The 22,219-nt window shown below is 43.2% G+C and overlaps 1 protein-coding gene across 11 annotated transcripts in view; it reads left to right on the forward strand.

Annotated features, from left to right (window-relative positions):
• The window catches only part of SENP6 (SUMO specific peptidase 6), a 134,354-nt gene that overhangs the window by 73,386 nt on the left and 38,749 nt on the right, over positions 1-22,219 (forward strand). For 9 of the 11 annotated variants that reach the window (XR_002093305.2, XM_059731276.1, XM_059731293.1 and 6 more), the window contains 4 exons: positions 7,268-7,670; positions 15,150-15,385; positions 17,650-17,820; positions 19,615-19,648. Coding sequence is in view for 10 of the 11 variants with exons in the window: in XM_059731276.1 (XP_059587259.1) it covers positions 7,268-7,670; positions 15,150-15,385; positions 17,650-17,820; positions 19,615-19,648 (844 nt within the window). In the remaining variant the exon portion in view is untranslated. The remainder of the gene's footprint in view (positions 1-7,267; positions 7,671-15,149; positions 15,386-17,649; positions 17,821-19,614; positions 19,649-22,219) is intronic. The other 2 variants (XM_019496832.2, XM_019496834.2) reach the window with 2 other exon arrangements.

Below are 22,219 nucleotides of genomic sequence, written 5' to 3' on the forward strand. Positions count from 1 at the left end.
TTCATAGATTCATAGATGTTAGGTTCGGAAGGGACCTCAATAGATCATCGAGTCCGACCCCCTGCATAAGCAGGAAAGAGTGCTGGGTCTAGATGACCCCAGCTAGATGCTCATCTAACCTCCTCTTGAAGACCCCCAGGGTAGGGGAGACCACCTCCCTTGGGAGCCCATTCCAGACCTTGGCCACTCGAACTGTGAAGAAGTTCTTCCTAACGTCCAATCTAAATCTGCTCTCTGTGAGCTTGTGGCCATTATTTCTTGTAACCCCCGGGGGCGCCCTGGTGAATAAATCCTCACCAATTCCCTTCTGTGCCCCTGTGATGAACTTATAGGCAGCCACAAGGTCACCTCTCAACCTTCTCTTGCGGAGGCTAAAAAGGTCCAGTTTCTCTAGTCTTTCCTCGTAGGGCTCGGTATGTAGGCCCTTAACCATACGAGTTGCCCTTCTCTGGACCCTCTCCAGGTTATCCGCATCCTTCTTGAAGTGTGGCGCCCAGAATTGCACGCAGTACTCCAACTGCGGTCTGACCAGTGCCCGATAGAGGGGAAGTATCACCTCCTTGGACCTATTTCCTTCTACGACCAGGTGACCTATCACCTGGACAAGGGAGAAGAGATTGATGTCATATACCTTGACTTCAAAAAAGCCTTCGATCTGGTGTCCCATGATTGCCTCTTGGAGAAACTGGCCAATTGTCGCCTTGGGTCCTCCACGATCCACTGGCTGGAAAATTGGCTCCGGGGTCGGACCCAGAGGGTAGTAATTGATGGAAGTCACTCATCGTGATGTCCTGTGACCAGTGGGGTTCCCCAAGGCTCTGTCCTTGGACCCATACTGTTCAACATCTTCATTAATGATGTGGACACTGGAGTCAGAAGCGGACTGGCCAAGTTCGCCGATGACACCAAACTTTGGGGCAAAGCATCCACACCAGAAGACAGGCGGGTGATCCAGGCTGACCTGGACAGGCTCAGCAAGTGGGCAGAGGAGAATCTGATGGTGTTCAACGCTGATAAATGCAAGGTTCTCCACCTTGGGGGGGGGGGGAAAAAAACCCGCAGCATCCTTAAAGGCTCGGCAGTGCTATGTTGGCTAGCACTATGGAAGAAAGAGACTTGGGGGTCATCATTGACCACAAGATGAACATGAGCCTGCAATGCGATGTGGCGGCTAGTAAAGCGACCAAAACGCTGGCTTGCATCCATAGATGCTTCTCAAGCAAATCCTGGGATATCATTCTCCCCCTGTACTCGGCCTTAGTGAGGCCGCAGCTGGAGTACTGCCTCCAGTTTTGGGCTCCACAATTCAAAAAGGATGTGGAGAAGCTTGAGAGAGTCCAGAGAAGAGCCACGCGCATGATCAGAGGTCAGGGAAGCAGACCCTACGATGACAGGCTGAGAGCCATGGGGCTCTTTAGCCTGAAAAAGCGCAGGCTCAGGGGTGATCTGATGGCCACCTACAAGTTTATCAGGGGTGACCACCAGTATCTGGGGGAACGTTTGTTCACCAGAGCACCCCAAGGGATGACAAGGTCGAATGGTCACAAACTACTTCAAGATCGTTTCAGGCTGGACATAAGGAAGAATTTCTTTACTGTCCGAGCCCCCAAGGTCTGGAACAGCCTGCCACCAGAGGTGGTTCAAGTGCCTTCATTGAACACCTTCAAGATGAAACTGGATGCTTATCTTGCTGGGATCCTATGACCCCAGCTGACTTCCTGCCCTTTGGGCAGGGAGCTGGACTCGATCTTCCGAGGTCCCTTCCAGCCCTAATGTCTATGAAATCTATTCGTCATGCATCTGCTGATGCACGATAAAGTGCCATTGGCTTTTCTGATGGCTTCGTCACACGGACGACTCATGTTCATCTTGGAGTCCACTAGGACTCCAAGATCCCTTTCCACTTCCGTGCCACCCAGCAGGTCATTTCCTAGGCTGTAGGTGTGCTGGACATTTTTCCTCCCTAGGTGCAGCACTTTGCATTTCTCCTTGTTGAACTACATTCTGTTGTTTTCTGCCCACTTGTCCAACCTGTCCAGATCTGCTTGCAGCTGTTCCCTGCCCTCCGATGTGTCCACTTCTCCCCATAGCTTTGTGTCATCTGCAAACTTGGACAGAGTACATTTGACTCCCTTGTCCAAGTCACTGATGAAGACATTAAAGAGTATCGGTCCAAGGACCGAGCCCTGCGGGACCCCACTGCCCACACCCTTCCAGGTCGAAACCGACCCATCCACCATGACTCTCTGGGTGCGACCCTCCAGCCAGTTTGCCACCCACCGGACTGTGAAGTCATCCAAGTCACAGTGTCTTAACTTGTTCACCAGTATGGGATGGGATACCCTATCCAAGGCCTTCCTGAAGTCTAAGTATACGACATCCACCCCTCCTCCTGTGTCCAGGCGTTTCGTAACCTGGTCATAAAAAGAGACTAGATTGGTCAGGCACGATCTGCCTGCCACGAACCCGTGCTGGTTTCCCCTCAGCATAATTTGTCCTGCCGGGCTCTCGCAAATGTGAGCCTTGATAATTTTTTCAAAGAATTTGCCAAGGATGGAGGTGAGACTGACTGGCCTATAGTTACCCGGGTCCTCCTCCCTCCCCTTCTTGAAAATGGGGACCACATTGGCCCTTTTCCAGTCCTCCGGGACTTGGCCCGTGCGCCACGAGCGTTCAAATATTCCTGCCAGTGGCTCTGCAGTGATGTCGGCTACAAATTGTTGTAGTTCAGCAAAATATTTATGCATGTACTTTAAAATTTAAGAATGAAAATAGCTAATTAAGGACTACTCACACCATTTATAATGAAGAGGTATATATGTAAGTGTTGACAAGACTTGGAGTTAGGTACAGATACTTGAAAGTATTAGGAGCCTAACTCCTGTTTATTTTGGTGTTCACAGTCTAATCAATAGTTTATAGGTTTTTTTGTTTATTTGTGATAAATTGTTTCCATTGAACACTTTTCAGTGTTAGTGTTACCTAAATGTGTACTTTGTGAAGCAACTAAGTCCTCCTTTTGAAACTTAGGCCCCTGGCACATGTTCATTTAATGGTACAATGGAACCTGATTCCCAGTCCCAAAAATCATGCCTCCTGCTGTGCCACATGTACATGCCAGGAGGCAGATTGTTATCAGTTCCTATTGTGCCATTGCTACTTGCCTGTGCATGGAGAGTCTGGAGATCACAATCCCAGGCTCCCCCTGCACTGGCAAGTTGAAAGAAGAGTGCTTGCAGATCCAGCTGAGTCTGATAATCAGCTGATTGTTAGCATCAGCCTCTGGGACCACAATGGGGGCTCAAACTCCCTCCAGTGTGATTGATTGTTTCAGCTTATGGTCATTCCAGCTCTAGACTGCCCAGTGTGGGTGGGCTGTCCCCAGTGCCCAGGCTGCCCAATACGATGAGCTAACAATTGGCTGATTATGGGAACTGGCTGGGACAGCCCTTCTAGTTCAGAGATCAGAGCTATCTGGGCTGGGATGATAGTCAGCTGATTGTCAAAACCCTGTGACTAGCCTTTGGAGCACAGGAAGTCGGAAGCTTCTGGTGTAGAACGGCCTCCTCCACTGGGGACTTTAAACCCCACTGGTAGCTTCTGATCCCTTGCACCTCCCTGTAACCTGGCTAGTGCTGTTGAGCACAGGATTTAAAGTGAGGAAGCTCAGGAAAGCTGTGTCAGTATTCCCTTTAAAGCTCCCCATGTGCTGGAACCCATGGCGCAGGACCTGGGGAGGTGGGAGCTCCTAATTTCCCAGTTGCCCATGTCCCACACTGTGAAGCACCACTTGCCATCAGGGGCTGGTGAGTTCCCAAATACCGCTTCCACAGGCACCCAGGAGACTTAAAAAAACAGGTGTGTGGCTGGGGCTTCCAGTTGCATACCCACTCTGTAAAAGTTCAGGGTGCAATGTGCTGGAGATCAAGAAGACATTCCCTGATGTTGGGTTTGACACCACCCCACCTTCCCCCCCTACTGTGCTTCTGGAGATTAGGTGGAGGTGCTGGGTCCAGGACTGCTGCTGCCCACAGCCTGATCTTGTTGATCAGGTAGGGGAGGGTTGTGTCCTGGACCCTGGGACTGCCTCATGCTGGATCCCTATGCTCAGCTGGATGTGACACGGGTCAGTCCTGATGTCTCGTGTTTATTTAAGGGCTTGATACAAATGAGCCACAAAGAAGTTCCTCATTATGTGTAGGAATCTACCTAAATTGTGCCAGAAGTGAGCTGAGCAGTGGCTGTTTTAACTTTGAACTTTTCACTGTGCACCCTCTCACCAGTGATTGACTGGGGGACCCCAGCAGCCTTGCTGCTTTCTGCAGATCAGCCAGGAGGCAGAAACTGCAGCATATTTAAAACTATAGTTTTTGCCTCCCAGCTGATCAGGAGCAAGTGGCGAGGCTGCCAGGGTCCTACAAGCAGCCAGTGGTCAGGGGGTATGCAGTGAAAAGAGCACGATCAAAGGAGTGGCAGTGAAGCACACTTCTGGAGCACTTAAGGTAGATCCCTAATTATATATGGAATAACTAACTTAGTGGTGCATTTCCTATATTGCCATGCCATAAATGGGCTTTAATGTGTGGCCAGGTTACTATTTATGATGATTAACACCTTAATCACATCCTAAATGTAGTATGCATCAGGGCCCTTACAAGCTGTTGGTTTAGTGGAAGTGCATTGCATGTTTGACACTTGTCTTGGAGAAATTGTTTGAAAATTGTTACTGATTTCAAAATTACTGTTAAGGGCTGATTTAAGAGAAAATGTTTCCAAGGTAAAGACTTTGAGTAGCTCAGATTTCATTCTTATCAAATTAACACGATATACTATGAAGTAGTTAATTTTTATATCAAACTAGTGAATTGCCCGTCAAGAATGACAGATGAATTTCAAATAACGAAAACAAACAGATAGATTTTACTTTTCATATTTATGAAATAAATTAAATATTTATGAAACTTAAATAAATAGGCTGAACATTTGAAGATACCAATCGCTTCCTGCACTTTCGCTCATCCAGCAGGCTGGAGGCAGACCTGCCCATGCTGTTGCCTGGCCACCACTTGCCTATACGCTGTGGCTTCCTTCATACCGCTCCTGGGCACCTCCTTCCGTGCTTGTGGCTTGAGATGGGGCTGCTGCTGCTCACCCAGTGCCTTGCTCCTCTGCCTGGCTCCTACTTTTCCTCAGCTGGCTCCTCCCTCTGCCATTCCCGCCACGCCAGGCTCCCAGCACCCTCCCAGGAAGAGCTCAGTAGAAACAACACCCTTGGCCCCTGACTTTTTTCCCAATTCTGGAAGTTGTGATCATCCTAACATGGTCACTAAGCAAATGCTAAGGTTTAGCAAAGACGTTTCTCTGAAAATGCAAATGTTCTGTCTCTTACAGTTTTCAAGCTATTTGCATTTAAAGAGTGTTATGGACAGACAGACTGACTAAGCCCCTTTTATATCTATCAATCAATATGGATTTTTAACTTCAATATTTAAGTTATCTTTACACACTGGAACTGAATACTTTGTAGGTTTATATTGCATCTTGCTCCGTAAAGATGAAGGTTTAGAGACTTAAAGGTTGGTGGCTGTAGTGCCGAAACAAATAACTTTGCTTGACTGGGGTGTTCCTTCTCTTTGCTGTGGCTTTTACTTCAAAGAGCATGGCTTCTCTGATTGGCTGTGTGGAGCTTTTAATGAGCTCCAGTTGATTAGAGAAGCAGGTCCCTTTGAAGTAAAAGCCACAGCAAACAGCTGAGTGGCTTATCCTTAATTCAGCAACTAACTGCAAATTAAGTGAGTTCCAAGCCACCCAGATGCAAATGATTTGGATTCTGTTCCATCTCTCTTCCACATCTAGTTTGCATATATAGATGGAGATGCCAAAAGGTTATTTAGTGTAACTCTTTTTGCCCCTCACTTTGCTCTGCTCTGGCCTCTTTTGTTTTTTTCCAGCAGTTCTCTTACGCAGAGCAGGTGCAACGGATTTTTTGTTTCTGATTCTAACGGAGATAGTTTTTAAAATGCATATATATGTGTATATATGTACATGTGTAAAATTTAAAAAACTGAGGCTTTAAAAGGCACATACCTCTGTTGGGTACTAGCCTAAAGTTTTTGACTACAAAAGCCAGAATCATATTAGTCATTGAGAGTAGAGTTGTATATCTGCATGTTCCCAGTACACAGGGAGGAGAGGAAAGGAAAAGTTAATCATTTGTTTGTTTGTTTCTTTTTGTTTGTTTTTAAGGTTCTGCAAATCTGACTAGTAACAGTTCTCAGTATATTCTTGTTATGATTGCTTACAACTATTCAGTGTTAGTATAACCAACAATATTTCTGTAAACAATGTAATATATAGTTCAGGTCCTATTCCTGCAGAAATTCACACAAGCAATTAGTCCCATTCAGCTTCAAGGGATTCAATGACTTAATGGCAGTAAAGCACCAAATTCCTCTAGGGAAGGGATTTTCAAGGTCTCCTGGTTCTACACTTGTAATATACTAAAGACTATTTTAATAAAAAGGCCAGTAGCAGGCAATACGTGGAGATTGACATAGAGCACAGGTCTCCTGAGCAACAGTGGGAGAAATAATGAGTCATCTCTGTCTTTGGAGGGATGTGGTGCTCCTTCCTCTCTTTGACTTCTAGGAGGAAGACTGGAACCATTTTCCGCCCTGCAAGGCTCTTACGTTTGCTGTTCGTTACTTTATTTCATTATGGGAGGCTGCCACTTTCTGGAGGCATGGCTGTGCTCCCGCCTTAGTTATTCTGCCTTTGGAAGTGGGAGGTTCACTGCCTTCCCCAGACTGTCACCAAATGTTTTGAGGGTATAAGTGTGTTTGGATGAAATGACCTAAGAGGTCTCTTCCAGGCTTATGTTGCCTCCCTGCTGTGGTCTTTTAGCTCTTCTTATTTGAAATACTAACATTGGCTTTACCTTCTGGTGTGTGAATGAACATACCTGAGCAATGGGCATTCATCTGCCATTGAAAGAAAGAAAAAAAAAATAGGTGTAACAGGAGCCCCTAAGTGTCCACAGTTATCCTTTTTTTATGGTCAAGATTTGCTTTTACACTTAGCTCCCTCTGTTAAAAGTCTAGCTATGCATTCATGTGTGTATTTGACCTATGTTCTTTAGTATTGGTAACAACATTTCAGTCATTTTCTTAAAAAAAAAAAAAAAAAAAAAAAGAGGAAAATTCAGTTTTGGATCTTTTATTATGCCTAGAACTGTTGTACTTACTGACTTCCCCCACCCTTCCTGTAGGTTTTGGAACAGACTGATTATTCTACTTTTTGCCATGGGTGTGGGAAGAGAAATGAAAATCAGACCAAATGCCAGCATTGCGGAAAAGATTTTCTTAAGGATTTCCAAAGAATCTCGAGACAAACTGTGACATTAAATGAACCTGTGGGACCTTTATCGCGATCGCCAATACATCAGAACTCAATAGGACAAAAATCTTCAGGTACAGGGTTGAACACAAAGAAGTTTTATGGTTCTGCCATTGGAAAAGGTCCAATTGATATCATACTGAGTCCTGATATTGTAGGACATTCTATGTTGCGACCGAATGGAAAAGTTGCTCTTATAACTGGGCCAAAAAATCCTAAAATTACAGGAAGCTTAAGGCAGAGGAACACAAGGCCGTCTGAGCTAAATGACCCAAGTAAGTATGTCTTTACATATTTAGATATAAATTTTGAACCTAGAAGATATCCTACGAAGAAGAAGAAACTTCTTTATTATGATTTCTTTTGCTGCCTGCTGTTTAAAATCTTGTGCTGTTTTTGTTTGTTTCTTTTTTTTTTTAATTTCTTCATTATTCTGTTTTAAGGTACTCTCCTAAGTAGGACTGCAGTGTGTTTTTTGATGGATGAGAAAAATCTGGGATGGTAAAACAAAGAATTATTTTTTAAATATATCTTTAAACTACTTGGTCCACATTTTTGATGATTTGATTCTTAACTTTCAAAAACCTATTTCTAATATGACTGCATTACTCTGGTCTGTAAAAAGAGGGTTTTTGCCCCTCGTCTCCCCACCCCTTGTGCCACATGCAGGCCATATCCTAATTTTACCATTTCTTACATTTCTCAAATCCAACTTGTGTTCTGTCTGCATGTTAGTTCTGTCCAAATCCTCATCCTGTATCTGGATTACAATGGCCACCTTCTCTGTGGTGTCCTTCCCTACTACTCTTTGTTAAGCTTTAGTCCCTACAAAATGTAGTTGTGACCATGATATTCTTTGCCTGTTGCTCTACTAGTGTCATTGCCTCCTCGTTGAATTAATTCTACTTGAATAGTTCCACAGAAGATGCAGGCAGTCCTTTTGCCTTGGAATTATTGTGTTGCCCCCATCCTTCTCCACTTTTCTACCACTTTGTCCAGTTGTTCCACAGCTGTCCTTTTCACTTTCTTTGCTTTATTTATAGAAGATACTGCCTTAATCTGTAAGGCCACTTTTTTTTTCCCCAACACCCTCTTCTATCCTTATACAAATTAAATCACCAACTAATTATTTCTTAGTAGATTACCACTAAGAATATCTAAGACTCATTTAGGAAAAAGTATTTTATGATTTTATCACTCTGACTTATGAGATTTTTAGCCCATTGGTTTCATAGATTCATAGATGCTAGGGTCGGAAGGGACCTCAATAGATCATCGAGTCCGACCTCCTGCATAGGCAGGAAAGACTACTGGGTTTGGATGACCCCAGCTAGATGCCTATCTAACCTCCTCTTGAAGACCCCCAGGGTAGGGGAGAGCACCACCTCCCTTGGGAGCCCGTTCCAGACCCTGGCCACTCTAACTATGAAGAAGTTCTTCCTAATGTCTAGTCTAAATCTGCTCTCTGCTAGCTTGTGGCCATTATTTCTTGTAACCCCTGGGGGCGCCTTGGTGAATAAAACCTCACCAATTCCCTTCTGTGCCCCCGTGATGAACTTATAGGCAGCCACAAGGTCGCCTCTCAACCTTCTCTTGCAGAGGCTGAAGAGGTCCAGGTGCCCTAGTCTCTCCTCATAGGGCTTGGCCTGCAAGCCCTTGACCATACGAGTGGCCCTTCTCTGGACCCTCTCCAGGTTATCCACATCTCTCTTGATGTGCGGCGCCCAAAATTGCACGCAGTATTCCAACTGCGGTCTGACCAGCGCCCGATAGAGGGGAAGTATCACCTCCTTGGATCTGTTCGTCTTGCATCTGCGGATGCACGATAAAGTGCCATTAGCTTTTCTGATGGCTTCGTCACACGGACGACTCATGTTCATCTTGGAGTCCACTAGGACTCCAAGATCCCTTTCCGCTTCCATGCCACCAAGCAGGTCATTTCCTAGGCAGTAAGTATGCTGGACATTTTTCCTCCCTAGGTGAAACACTTTGCATTTCTCCTTGTTGAATTGCATTCTGTTGTTTTCTGCCCATTTGTCCACCCTGTCCAGGTCTGCTTGTAGTTGTTCTGTGCCCTCCGGCGTGTCTACTTCTCCCCACATTTTTGTGTGATCTGCAAACTTGGACAGAGTACACTTCACTCCCTCGTCCAAGTCGCTGATGAAGACACGGAAGAGTATCAGTCCTAGGACCGAACCCTGCGGGACTCCACTTCCCACACCCTTCCAGGTCAATACCAACCCATCCACTACAACTGTCTGGGTGCGACCCTCTAGCCAATTCACCACCCACCAGACTGTGTAGTCATCCAGGTCACAGCCTCTTAACTTGCTCACCAGTATGGTGTGGGATACCGTATCAAAGGCCTTCCTGAAGTCTAAGTATATGACATCAACCCCTACTCCTGCATCCAGGCGTTTTCTAACCTGGTCATAAAAAGAGACTAGATTAGTCAAGCATGATTTACCTGCTACGAACCCGTGCTGGTTTCCCCTCAGCATAATTTGTCCTGCCGGGCTCTCGCAAATGTGAGCCTTGATAATTTTTTCAAAGACTTTGCCAAGGATGGAGGTGAGACTGACTCACTTATAGTTGCCTGGGTCCTCCTTCCTCCCCTTCTTGAAAATGGGGACCACATTGGCCCTTTTCCAGTCCTCCGGGACCTGGCCCGTGCGCCACAAGTGTTCAGATATTCCCGCCAGTGGCTGCACAATGACGTCAGCCAGTGCCTTCAGTACCCTCGGATGGAGCTCATCTGGGCCTGCCGACTTAAAGGCATCCAGTTCCTCCAAGTGACTCTGCACCATCTCAGGGTCTACGCATGGCAGTCTGGCGCCCTGCTGCTGCCTCTCTACCATCCCAGTGAGAGACTTGTCTTGCCCCTCACTTAGGAACACAGAGGCAAAGAACTCATTGAGGAGTTCAGCCTTGTCCCCCCTGTCCGTCACCAATTGCTTCTGCCCATTTAGTAGGGGTCCTATTCCACCCTGGGCCTTCCTTTTACTCCCTATATAGCTGAAAAACAATTTCTTGTTATCCTTAACCTGGGATGCCATCCTCAGCTCCATGATAGCTTTGGCCTGTCTAACTGCCTCCCTACAAGCACGAGCAGAGGAGGTATACTCCTCTGGTAATCTCTCCCTGTTTCCACTTTTTATATGCTCCCCTTTTAGCCCGTAGGTTGCTCTGGATTTCTCTGGTCAGCCAGGGAAGCTTTCTGGCCCCTTTCCCTCTTTTTCCCCGCATCGGGATCGTCTCCCTCTGTGCCCGAAGGATCATTTCCTTAAGGCACAGCCACCCTTCCTGGGCTCCCATCTCTTCAAAACTCCTACTCTGCAGTGCATCCTTGACTAATTGCCTGAGTTCATTGAAATCAGCTTTTCTAAAGTCTAGCACTTTCACCCTACTAGTTACCTTACCCACTCGACGTCTTATGATGAATTCTATTATTTGGTGATCGCTGTCCCCCAGGTGACCACTGATCTGTAGGTCCCCTACCATGTCATCCCCCGTTGCCAATACCAGGTCCAGTAAGGCATTCCCCCTGGTGGGACCATGTACCTCCTGCATCAGGTGGAGGTCCTAAACACATCTTATAAAAGCTTCTACCCTGTTGGATGCACTAATATTTTCCAACTGACAATTTTAAAATCAGACTTGATAGGGAAAGATACTTTGTCTAACTGCAGTTTGAGGAATTTCAGGTATTTGGACTCATAATTTTATTGGCTTCATATTCAGATTCATTTATGAATTTATATTCTGATAAATTGAAAACCATTTTGTTAGTTTTGGTTGAAGGCATTGAACTCTGTTTCCTTAATAAAGTATTATACAATTATACTGGTCCACTTCAATAACACTAGGAGGATCAGAGGGAAGTAGAGCTAGAAGGTACCTCATGAGGTCACCTAGTCCAGTCCCCTGCTCCAAGCAGCCTCATCCCTGACTAAGCAATCTAGGTCAAGTTTCTAAGTTGCTTGTGAAAATGTCCAGGGATGAAGCTTCTCTAGGTAGCCTGTTTCAATGCTTGACCACTTCCATAGTCAAAGTTGTTTCTGATTTCCAACTTAAGTTTCTCTACTCCAGGTTGAGGCTCTGACTCCTAGTCCTCTCCCATACAGCCACAGAGAAAAGTGTATCCCATCCTCTTTATAATAACCTTTCAGGTATTTGAAGACTGTTTTCAAATCTCCCTTCCCTTTAGTGTTCTTTCTCCAAAGTAAATGTCACTTGTTCTTTCAGCCTTTCCTCATAAGTCATGTTTCCCAGACCTCTAATTATTTTTATTGCCCTCTGCTGGACTCTTTCCAGTCTGTCCATCTTTCTTGAAGTGGGGCCAAAATTGGACAAAGTACTCAAGATGAGACCCCACCAGTGTCAAATAGAGTGGAAGAATTCCTTCCCTTGATTTGCAGGTGACACTCCTGTTAATACAACCCAGTGTGCTGTTGGCTTTTTTTGCATCAAAAACATACTGTTGGCTCATTCAGCTTATGGTTCACTATAACCCCATGACTTCTTTTCTGCAGAACTGCAGCCTAGCCAATCATTCCCCAGTCTGTATCTGTGTATGCAATTATTCTGTCCCAAATGCCAGACTTTTTTTCTTGCTGAATCTCATCTCGTTGATTGTGTACCTTTTTTCCACTCTATCCAGGTCATTCTGGATCCTAGTCCTGTGCTGCAGAGTATATGCAACCTCAATCAACTTGGTGTCACAGATTTGCTAATTGTACACTCAGCCCCGTTGTCTCGATCATTTAATTAAGATGTTAACAGACACTACTAGACCCAGAATAGACCCCTGCAGAACCCTACTTTTGATATCTCTTCACAACTAGACTTTGAACCAATGATGACTACCCACTGAACATGATAATCCAACCAGTTTTGTTATCTTCCTTGCAGTACTTTTGTCTAGTCTGTATTTCCTTAGTTTGTTAATGAGAATGTCATGGGAACTGGTGTCAAAAGCCTGGCTAAAGTCAAGGAATATCACATCACTGCTCTCCCTCTGTCTAAAGAGTCTGTTACCTTATAGAAGGAAATCAAGTTGGTCAGGCATGACTGACTTATTCTTGGTGAATCCATGCTGGCTGTTCCTGATCACTTTGTTCTCCGCTAAGTGTTTCAAAATAGGTTTCTTGAGGACCTGCCTCATGATCTGTCTAGCCACTGATGTCAGACTAACTGGTCTATAATTCCCTGGATCAGCCTTCTTCCCTTTCTTAAAAATGTGCACTATATTTACCCTTTTCTATTCATCCAAGACGTTACTCATTACCAGGGATCCTGGTTTTGTCTGATTTAAAAAAAAATCCCCAATTTTCAGTTTTAAAAAAGTAACACAAAACCTATATTTTTCCATGATTAAAATGGTGGTACATTCTAATAATGGAAAAATGTGGATTTTAGGTTACTTTAAAAAAATCTTCAATTTTGGTTTATCAGAGAAAACTAGGATCCCTGCTCATTACTCTTCCAGTAATGAGAGACTATCTGTGCCATATAAACTCAATTAGACTTAGTACTGAATAGTTTTGGCTATTAGAAGATAGGAGTTTCATATAGGTTTTAAGAATGACATTCCTACTATATGTTTTAATGTTGAAGGAAAATACTGGTATTTTTTTTTGTTTGTGTGTCGGGATGAATTTATTCCTGTTATGAATCAAGTGAAATCAGTACTCTGGTTTTTTGAGCCTGTTCTAAAATATTTACAAGTAATAATTAGAAATGTTTGGGTTCAGTGTAACCCCTGAAAATCACAGACCTATAAAGTGTTTCACTGAAGAAATTTTCCATAAGGATAGTTATAGTTTCCTCGAAGGAATAGCAATGTGAAACCTTGACATTTTGGTCAAGTTAAAAGTTGCTTAGAATTCAAATACATCTCTTACCTCAGCAACTGACAAAGTAATTGTGATAGTTTGCTTGGGAAAGGTATAAAAGGGGATAAATGGTTCATTTTGGAAATTATAAACCAAGCCATACGGGGAAAAAGTAGAGGTAGGGACTTTCTGATTTAAACTATATGTGTACAGAGGTAGAAGAACACAAATTTTCAGTGACTGACTTAGTTCAGTAGCAGTGCTGGCATGAGAAGTTGGGGTTTGTTTTTTTTCTGATTTATGCATAGTTTACTGTATCTTTCTTCCATTCAGGTATGAATAGTCCAAGCTCTGCTTTCTTTGATCAGTTTTAATGTTTGCCAGTCCTACACAATCTTTTCAAAACTATTTTTTCTAACAAAAGAGGATTAAATTTGATTGAACTCATACTGGTCATTGCTAATTCCTTATTGAACAGAATGATTTCTCTTAATAAGGAAATTGTTTTTTCCACTTATATCCATCTGTGAAATCTGAAACCCCTTTATTGTACTACTCACTATGTGACACTAAAAAGTAAGTATCTTAAATGCGGCTTCCTCTGTGGAAGAAGATAAGAGCAAGTCTATGGCAAACTTCAAATAGACATGCAAAAACACAATGCGGGCAAATGTACTGTATTACACCTAGGGAAGGATAATCAAAAGCACAAATACAAATGGGAGGTGACTAGCTGGGTGACAGCATTACTGAGAAGGATCTTTGGGGTTATGTTGATTCTGTGATCCACGAGAATCAGTAGTGTTTGGGCTGCATCAACAGGAATATTAAGTATAAGTAGGGGTCTACCCAACTTGGAGGCAGCTGGCTGATTTCACAGTCAGATTGCAACACCGGCTGCCACTTTCAATGGGTTATCATGGCTGTGCACCCCCCCCCCCCCCCCGATTGGCTGAGAGCTGTCTGTCATGAAGCCCTGCCCCTTGCTGCTGATTGGTGGAAAGGTGTGGGGCCACACAATGGGCAGTCTTCTCAGCCAGTCAGTGGTGAGGGTGGTAGCCATCTTGCCTGCTGGCCGTTATGCTGGAAGCCTCTCTCCACCCTTCACTCAAGCAAGCTGCATGGCTCTTACTGGGGAGCCAGCATTTTATTTTTATTAAGTTTCCTGCCCCTGCGGATTTCATGGAGATCACTTGATTTCACAATTTTAGTGAAATCTGCACAATTGTGATTTGGGTAGGTCCCTAGGTATAAGACCTGGGAGGTGATAGTACTGCTCTAATTGGATGCTGATTTAAGCTTTGTATTATGTGCAGTTCTGGACTCTACAGTTTTCAGAAGTGTGTGGAGAAGTTAGTGTTCTGAGGTGGGCAACAAAAATGGTAAAGAGGTTGGACGGGAACCTGTATGAGGAAAGGCTGAAAGAATCTGACTTGTTTTGCTTACAGAAAAGGTGATTGAGGGTTATGAGATGGCAGCCTTCAAGAAAAAACAACTTTTCTCCCTTGCTGCAGACACAAAACAGGACACAAGGCAATGTCTTTAAATTGCAACAAAGTAGATTTAGATTAGGTATTTGGTAAAAATTCCTAGTTAGAACAGAGAGGCTGTGGAATAGATTGCTAGCGAAATTGTGACATCTACTTTGCTGGAGGTTTTCAAGAAGAGGTTGGGAACAGATTGATCAGGCTTTATTTAGGAGTAGCATTCCTGTATTTGTAGAATGGTTGGACCTGCTCACCCTTTAGGTTGCTTCCAACCCTATGGTTCTATGACAAAGGAAATTAATATTGTGGGTAATATTTGGTCCTGTGCATGCTTACTATGTAAAAGGATAAGTAATTTAATAGTCATTTAAAAAAAACCTTTTAAGTCATGCAAATATATAACAGGCACTACATTTTAGATTTTGCTTTTTAGTTGTTTTGTCCAGTGATGATGAAGAGGAAGATGAGGATAATGGCAGCACTAACAGAGTGGAAAGCATTTCACCTCGCCCAGCCGATTCAGCCTGTTCTTCCCCAGCACCCTCTACAGGAAAGGTGGAGGCAGCATTAAAAGAAAATACTTGTGGAGTAGAACAGAAACTAAATAATATTGTAACCGATACAGAAATTGCAATCGCGTTGCCAAGAAAAGCAAGAATGAAAGATCAGGTACCTAATTATAATTTAGTTCAGATTATAAATAACAAATTTAAAGTCTCTTTTACCATAACTTTTTGTAAATGATTCCATTTTTAATTGTCAGGAACTATCCCTTTCCTGTATGTTTTGAAATGTAGTCATCTGGGTGTATCTATACATGCTTTAGTAATGTAACATTTCTGACATAACCTTCGTTGTGTACAGTGGTGAACAAAATAATGATCTATATAATTATATACCTTTTCTTCCATTTTAGAGTACGAAGTGGAATGTGCATTAATGAAAGGATAACTTTTTAGCATAAAAAAAATCTTGAAGAGTGGACAGTGATGGTCCTTATTAAACTTAAAATTTTAATACTTCAACCATGGCAATTATAGCACTTAAGTTAAGGATTGCACCCTGGTTGCTGGGTTTTGGTTGGTTTTGGTTGTTTTTTTGGGGGGGTGGGAAGGGGGTTGGTTTTACTGTGCACAACTGCAAGAGTTTGACATACAGCAAGGACAAAAAGTGCACCATAAGTATGACCAAAAAGGACCAATTTCACTGTATATAAAGACCATAACAACCTCGGACTGTTTGCTTCAGAAAGGATAAATACTCTTTGAACCTTGGTAGCCAATGGACACAGGGTACTGCTTAAAGCTTTTTGGACCTTGTGCTATTAGACTTCTGTGAATTAGATCCAGAAAGCACGTATTGATAGTATACAGCAGGGGTTGTACTTGAAAAGGCCCTAGGGGGTACACGTGGGTGGGCGGGGACGGAGTGCTGCCACATACCATCCTGCGCTGCTGTGCAGGCGCTGCCCACTGCTTGCATGCCCTGGCTGCTGCTGCTCTGTGTCTGACCGCAGCCCACCGCGCACCCACCCGCCGGCCCCCCCCCCGGCTTGGGAGCTGAGGGGGTACAATGATCCAAAAAGGTTAAAAACACCTGGCACACAGGATTTTAGAACCAAGGTGGAAGGCCTTTATTACTGGGTGAGCTGAGCATTCTAACCAAGAATTTCCAGTATTGTAGGTTGAGAGTCTAAAATTCCATCCTCTGTAACCTAGACTTACTAGATGCCATAATAGAATATATTCATTAACTTGTAATAAGTCTCCTAATGAGAGCTCTTACTGATTCAAATGAAGAGTCTGCTCTGTACAGTTGTGGCTCTTAAACTTCCACTTCAACTCATCTAATATCCCTCTGAATTTATTGTCTGAGCTACTTGAAAATGGTGAATTGTCAGTTCATTGGAGTTAGGCCCTGAAGTGCTATTTGTGCTGTTCAAAACCTTCCTCAGTCTTGCTAGCTGTGCAGATGCTGTATTCCTGTCCCCAATGTTTTAAAGAATCCGCAGTTAACAGTTGGGTCTTACTGACCATCTTGAACTGGGGGAGGGAGGCGCATAATGTTTGCTGAATGAATGACAGGTGTACTGAAATACCTGGTAAGTAATATGCATTGGCCACAATTCAAGGAAACTGCCATGAATTGTCTACTACAACTGGTGTTATCATAGATTGTGCAAAAAGCTGGCAGTTTTTTTGTTACCTAAATAACTGTGTGAAGAGGTAACAGATACAGATTTTAGTATTTAATCATGCCTGCTCATATTGGTCAGTTTTTTCTTGTATGAAACATTCATCTGCAATACATTGGTTATGATTTGTCTGTCAGTCTTATACTTTTCATACTAAAATGGAAGCAAATTGTAAGCATAACGAATTGGTGCTTGCGGTGCTAGGAAAATGAAAAGGTCTCTCCAAAGGTAGTAGGGGTAGCAAAATGTTCAAGTGCACTGAGCTAGATTTACTTCCCTGGTGATGATCTTATATCTGTTGCATTTTAAATACAAAGCATTCCAATGTGTACTAGGAACTATGTCAAAAGTGACTAGTGATTCACGTCTTGGATGTTATACATGCCAAAGCTTTATATCTGAAATACAGCAAGCACTTGATGTGTTGTTGATCAGGGATGAGGGGAAGTTACCTGATCAGGCTGTAAATCAAATCCTTCTTATAATTTGAAGGTTGCACTTGATTCAACCTTGATGGATATTTCAAGCCTTAATTTATTTTTTGCAACATAGTCATATATGAACAAACTTGTCTTGTCTTGTCTTTTTAAAAATATTTATTTATTTTAATATTAACAATTAATACACACACACACACGCTCTCGCGCTCTCTCTCTCTCTCTAAGCATTAAGGAAAATTGACAGCATCTTTGTGAGGTAATTCTGTTGAGCCATTCTGACCTTGAAATTTGCTTTGCAGTTTGGCAATATTGTATCTAACACTCCAATAAAACGTCGTAAAGTTACTTCTCAAGAAATTGTAACAGAAGCTGTATCTTTAAGTTACCAAAACTCTTGTGAAAGTGTCATTCTAAATTGTCGAAGCATACGAATAGGAACCCTGCGAAAAATGGTGGTAGAACCTGTAATTGTAAGTAAATCTCTTTTTTAATTTTTTTCTAAGCAAGATCTCCTTTCAAGGTGGGAGGGGAAGGGCATTGTATCACTTTTATATGTTGGTAAGAAAGAAAAGTCTGCCTTTATCTAAAATGAAGAGTCAGATTCACCCCCAGTTGTAAGACAGTGCTTATACCTCCCTGCCACTGTGTAAGGTTTGTTTCTTTTTTATGTAGTCAAGTACTTTTGGGGGTGTGGGTTACCTAGCACACTCAACTGCCACTGAAATCCATGTGAGTTAATGGTGCATAATGAGCACCTGTACATGTGCCCTACGCCTGCTCTGGTGTGTGCTAATTAGAATGTCAGAACAGACTTGATTTATAGAAGTTAGGGACTGGAAGGGACCTCGAAGATCATCAGGTCCAGCCCCCCTGTTCAAGGCAGGAAAGACTGCTGAGGTCAGATGACCCCAGTGAGGTGTGCCTTCAGTCATTTTTTGAAGATCCCCAGGGAAGCTGATTGTACCACCTCTGGGGGGGGAGTCTGTTCCAGACTCTGGACATACAAACCATAAAGAAGTTTTTCCTAATGTCTAATCTGAAGTGATCCTCTATCATTTTATGACCATTATTCCTAGTCTTCCCCTGGGGTACCTTGGTGAACAGGTGTTCTCCTAGCCCCTGATGTTTGCCCCTTTTATATACTTAAAGGCTGCCACCAAGTCCCTTCTGAGTCTTCTTTTCTCTAGGCTGAACAGTACCGAGTCCCTCAGCCTCTCTTCGTATGGTCTGTTTATTCAGACCTGTATTCATTCATGTGGCCATCCTTTGGACTCTTGAACTGCGGCTCCTAGAACAACACAGTATTCCAGCTGCAGCTTCACCAATGCTGAGTAGAGTGGGAGGATGACATCCTTAGTCTTGCTTGTGATGCATTGGTTGATGCATGCCACAGTGGTGTTCGCTTTGCCGGCTGTAGCATCGCAGCGGTGGCTCATGTTCATTTTATGGTCAATCACGACCCCCAGGTCTCTTTCAGTTGTGGTGCTGGTAGCACCACTGAGCCTGTAAGTATGTTTAATCAAGACTGCTGGAGTGTGCTAATTAGCAGGCTCTAGCAGTTTTGCTGTCACATGTATTCAGTGTCCCTGCACTTTAAAATGGGATGGGGGGTGCTTTTAAATATCATTTGAACAAGCTTTAGTTAAAGCACCCCTACCACCATTTTGAAGCATGGGCCGCTGAATGCATGAGACACTGTGGGCACTTTTACTTAGAGCGGCTTCTGAAAGCCTCTCTATTTAAAGCACCTCCCCCACCCCGGAGCATGTGTAAAGATGCCCATATGTCAGGGAAGTCAGAAGCCCTTAATTAGTAAAGAGGTATCTCTTTCTTCCCTGGCAGTTATTCACTTTGCTTATGTTTTTTTTAGGACAGTTTTCCAGTCACGTGGTCTGCAGTGACATTCTCGTCTGTAGCATTGGTCTTGGCTTATTAAATTTTTCAGGGTATTTTAAACCTTTTAAATGAAAATCAGAGTAAACGTAGAGTGGAAGGGGGTTCCTAGATATTTTCAACAATCGGCATTATAGAGACATTGAACATAAGAGAATATGGTCATTTGTTCAGATTGTTAAAGTATAATGTATTCAGTTTTTTTGGAGTCAATTTCCTTAGTTTCTTAATATTCACAAGCTTTCTTGATTTAAAATAATTTTTAAATGTAGAGTTGTTAATCCTTCATGTCCTTAAAGTGTATTTTGGTGGGAAAAGGGATTGTGGAATTTCAGTAACGTATAATACTAATACAGTTGTATCTTTCACAGTTTTGCCTGGATTATATCAAAATACTTCTAGAAGGTCAGTACCTTGCTTGTTTCCTATATACTAATTCTCTAAATAAGTTGGGTATTTTCTTTTAAAAAATTGTGCAAAAATACATTTTTCAAGTAGTTATGATTCAAAGCTTATTCTTTTGACTTTGACTTTTCTTTAAAACTATATAAACATGGTGAATTATTAATTTTCTATATACAGATAAATAGAAGCCTATCAAGGAGACCTGTTTAACTCTTTTTATTATTGACTTGCAATATTGAGAACATGAAAGAACTTCGGTCATATAAGCACAATGTTTACCATTGTGGAGCACAAGGCAGTGGTCATTAGCTTGTAGAATAGTTCCAAGTGTATGAGAATTAGTTTTGTTTTATTTTTTTCCTTATGATTTTTGGTATGTATCTTGTCAATGGACCACATACACAACGGAAAAATTACTTGAATATGAAAGTGTAATTTTGAACACCTTTACTAGCTCATTTAAGTAAAGAGTACAGCAGGTGCGGGAAATACTTAGCAAGAGTAAATCGGAATTTTGGTTCATTGTTGTTTTCTTTACATATCTTGGTTCGGTCTTCATCCCCATCCATCTAACCCCTGTTTTAGACTTTCTTTCATCTGAAAACAGGTTGCATATTTTGTTATCCCAGAAGAGAAAAGACATGTTTCTTACTGTCAGTTAGTTGATTTGGGAAATAGTAGACTGCTGATCTCCTTCCCTTATGCATAGAGCAGTGTTTCTTTCTCTCTATGGTTTACTTGTGTTACAAGTTCTGAGAGACTTCAGGTTGCCAAGGCTATTCTCCTGCGAGGTGTTCCATCTATCCACCAATGTAATGGTCATGGTTCAATATTTTCATGTTGACTTATGCAGTTAAAGCTTTATCCTGTGAAGCACTTTGCAGGAACAAGGCCTTATAGCTGGGTCACACATGAAGTATAGTCATTAACCTAGTCAATTTTAATTATTTAGGATTTTTTTCTTTATACCAGAGACCATATTAGAATGGGTAAAAATTTGGTTAAATTTCCTTTTCAAAAACTCCATTTTGTTGAAACATTTTCTTGGCGCACATTCTTTGTTATGCGTGCATATCTATATCTGTCTGTCTGTCTGTCTGTCTGTCTGTCTGTCATATATATAGGTAGATAGAGAGATATTGTGTATAGATATCCAGAAATGTTATAATGATTTGAGAACAGTTGGTTCTCAAATGCAGTGCAAGATCTTGCTTTAGGAACGTTTTTCTTGCAAAGTTTATTTTTTCAATAGTTTTATTTAGTCATATTTTTAATCTAGTCTGTTTGTATGAACTTTAGTTCACTTACCTTGTTCATTATTACAAACACAATATAGCATGATCCATTTTGGGATTGTAGCCAACAAGCTTTTATGAATATTTAAAATGTATTGCTTGCTATTCTTGGATCTTAAAGATTTTCTTTGTAGCATGAAGCCAAAGTTACCATTAGTGAGGCTTTCAAAGGGAGAGGCTGTGGTTTTGAACAATATCTCTGTACTTGCTTCATCTTCTTTTATGCATTTCCTATGAAAAATATTTGATGTACCTTATATCTATATTTTGAAACACCATGTTGCACAGTAGCAATTATTTATCTGTCTTCAGAGAAAGGTAATCTAGTCTGGGGGGCTCAACCTTTGGCCTACAGGAATCCCCACAGGCTAGAAAAAATGGGCAGCTGGAGAGCTGGGGAAGTTCCTCATGGCTGGGTCCAGCCCTACCCAGGCCATTGTGATGCAGTGGGATCAAGGCAGATCCCACCCCAGCATGTCCAGATCAGACCAGGCTGCTCTCCGCTCCCTCAACACATCTGGTTAGGGGCTGCTGCACTCCACCTAGCCCCTCTGAGCATCCAGATCAGGGCTGGGCTGTTCCCCACCCAGGCATCTGGATTGGGGCTGCTCTGCCTCACCCTACCCTGAGCATCTGGATCGGGGTCACCCTACCCCACTGTATCTGATGCATCCAGATCAGAGAGGATCTGCCTCCCCACCCACCCCCACCCCAGCCACATCTAAATCAGGACTGCTCTGTCCTGCTCCTCCCCTTGCTCTCCCCTCCCCCCGGTTGTATAGATCAGTGGTGGGCTCCTTCCCTGTCATCCATCATTGTCCTCTGAGTCCCCCAGCACATCCAGACTATGGCTAGGTTGCACACGCACCTTCTGCGTCAGGACTGGCTTGATTCTCCCTTTGTCTCTCTCTCCATCCCCTCCTTCCTCCTGGTGGATGGGCTGTGCACTCTCCCCTCCCCCCTTGCCAGCCCCACATGCCAGCCAGATTGAGCCCACTGGCACTGCCCATCTGTCCCATGGGGTTAAAAGGTTGGCCACCATTGGTTTAGTCCAGGGGCAGGCAAAATATGGCCCATGGGCTTGATCTGGCCTGCCTGGCAATTTAATGTGGCCTGTAGGCACCCACCAATTATTTGTACTCCACCCAGCCTACCCAGCCTGCATGCTTTGCTCCTACCCTTGTGTGTGGGAGGGTGCTGGCCCCAGCCACCATGCACAGCTTCTGGGCAGGGCCGCTGCTACTGCTGCTGCAGCCACCATGGGACCTGCTCAGCT

This window comes from Alligator mississippiensis, chromosome 1 (assembly GCF_030867095.1).
Source record: "Alligator mississippiensis isolate rAllMis1 chromosome 1, rAllMis1, whole genome shotgun sequence".
Taxonomy (NCBI): domain Eukaryota; kingdom Metazoa; phylum Chordata; order Crocodylia; family Alligatoridae; genus Alligator; species Alligator mississippiensis.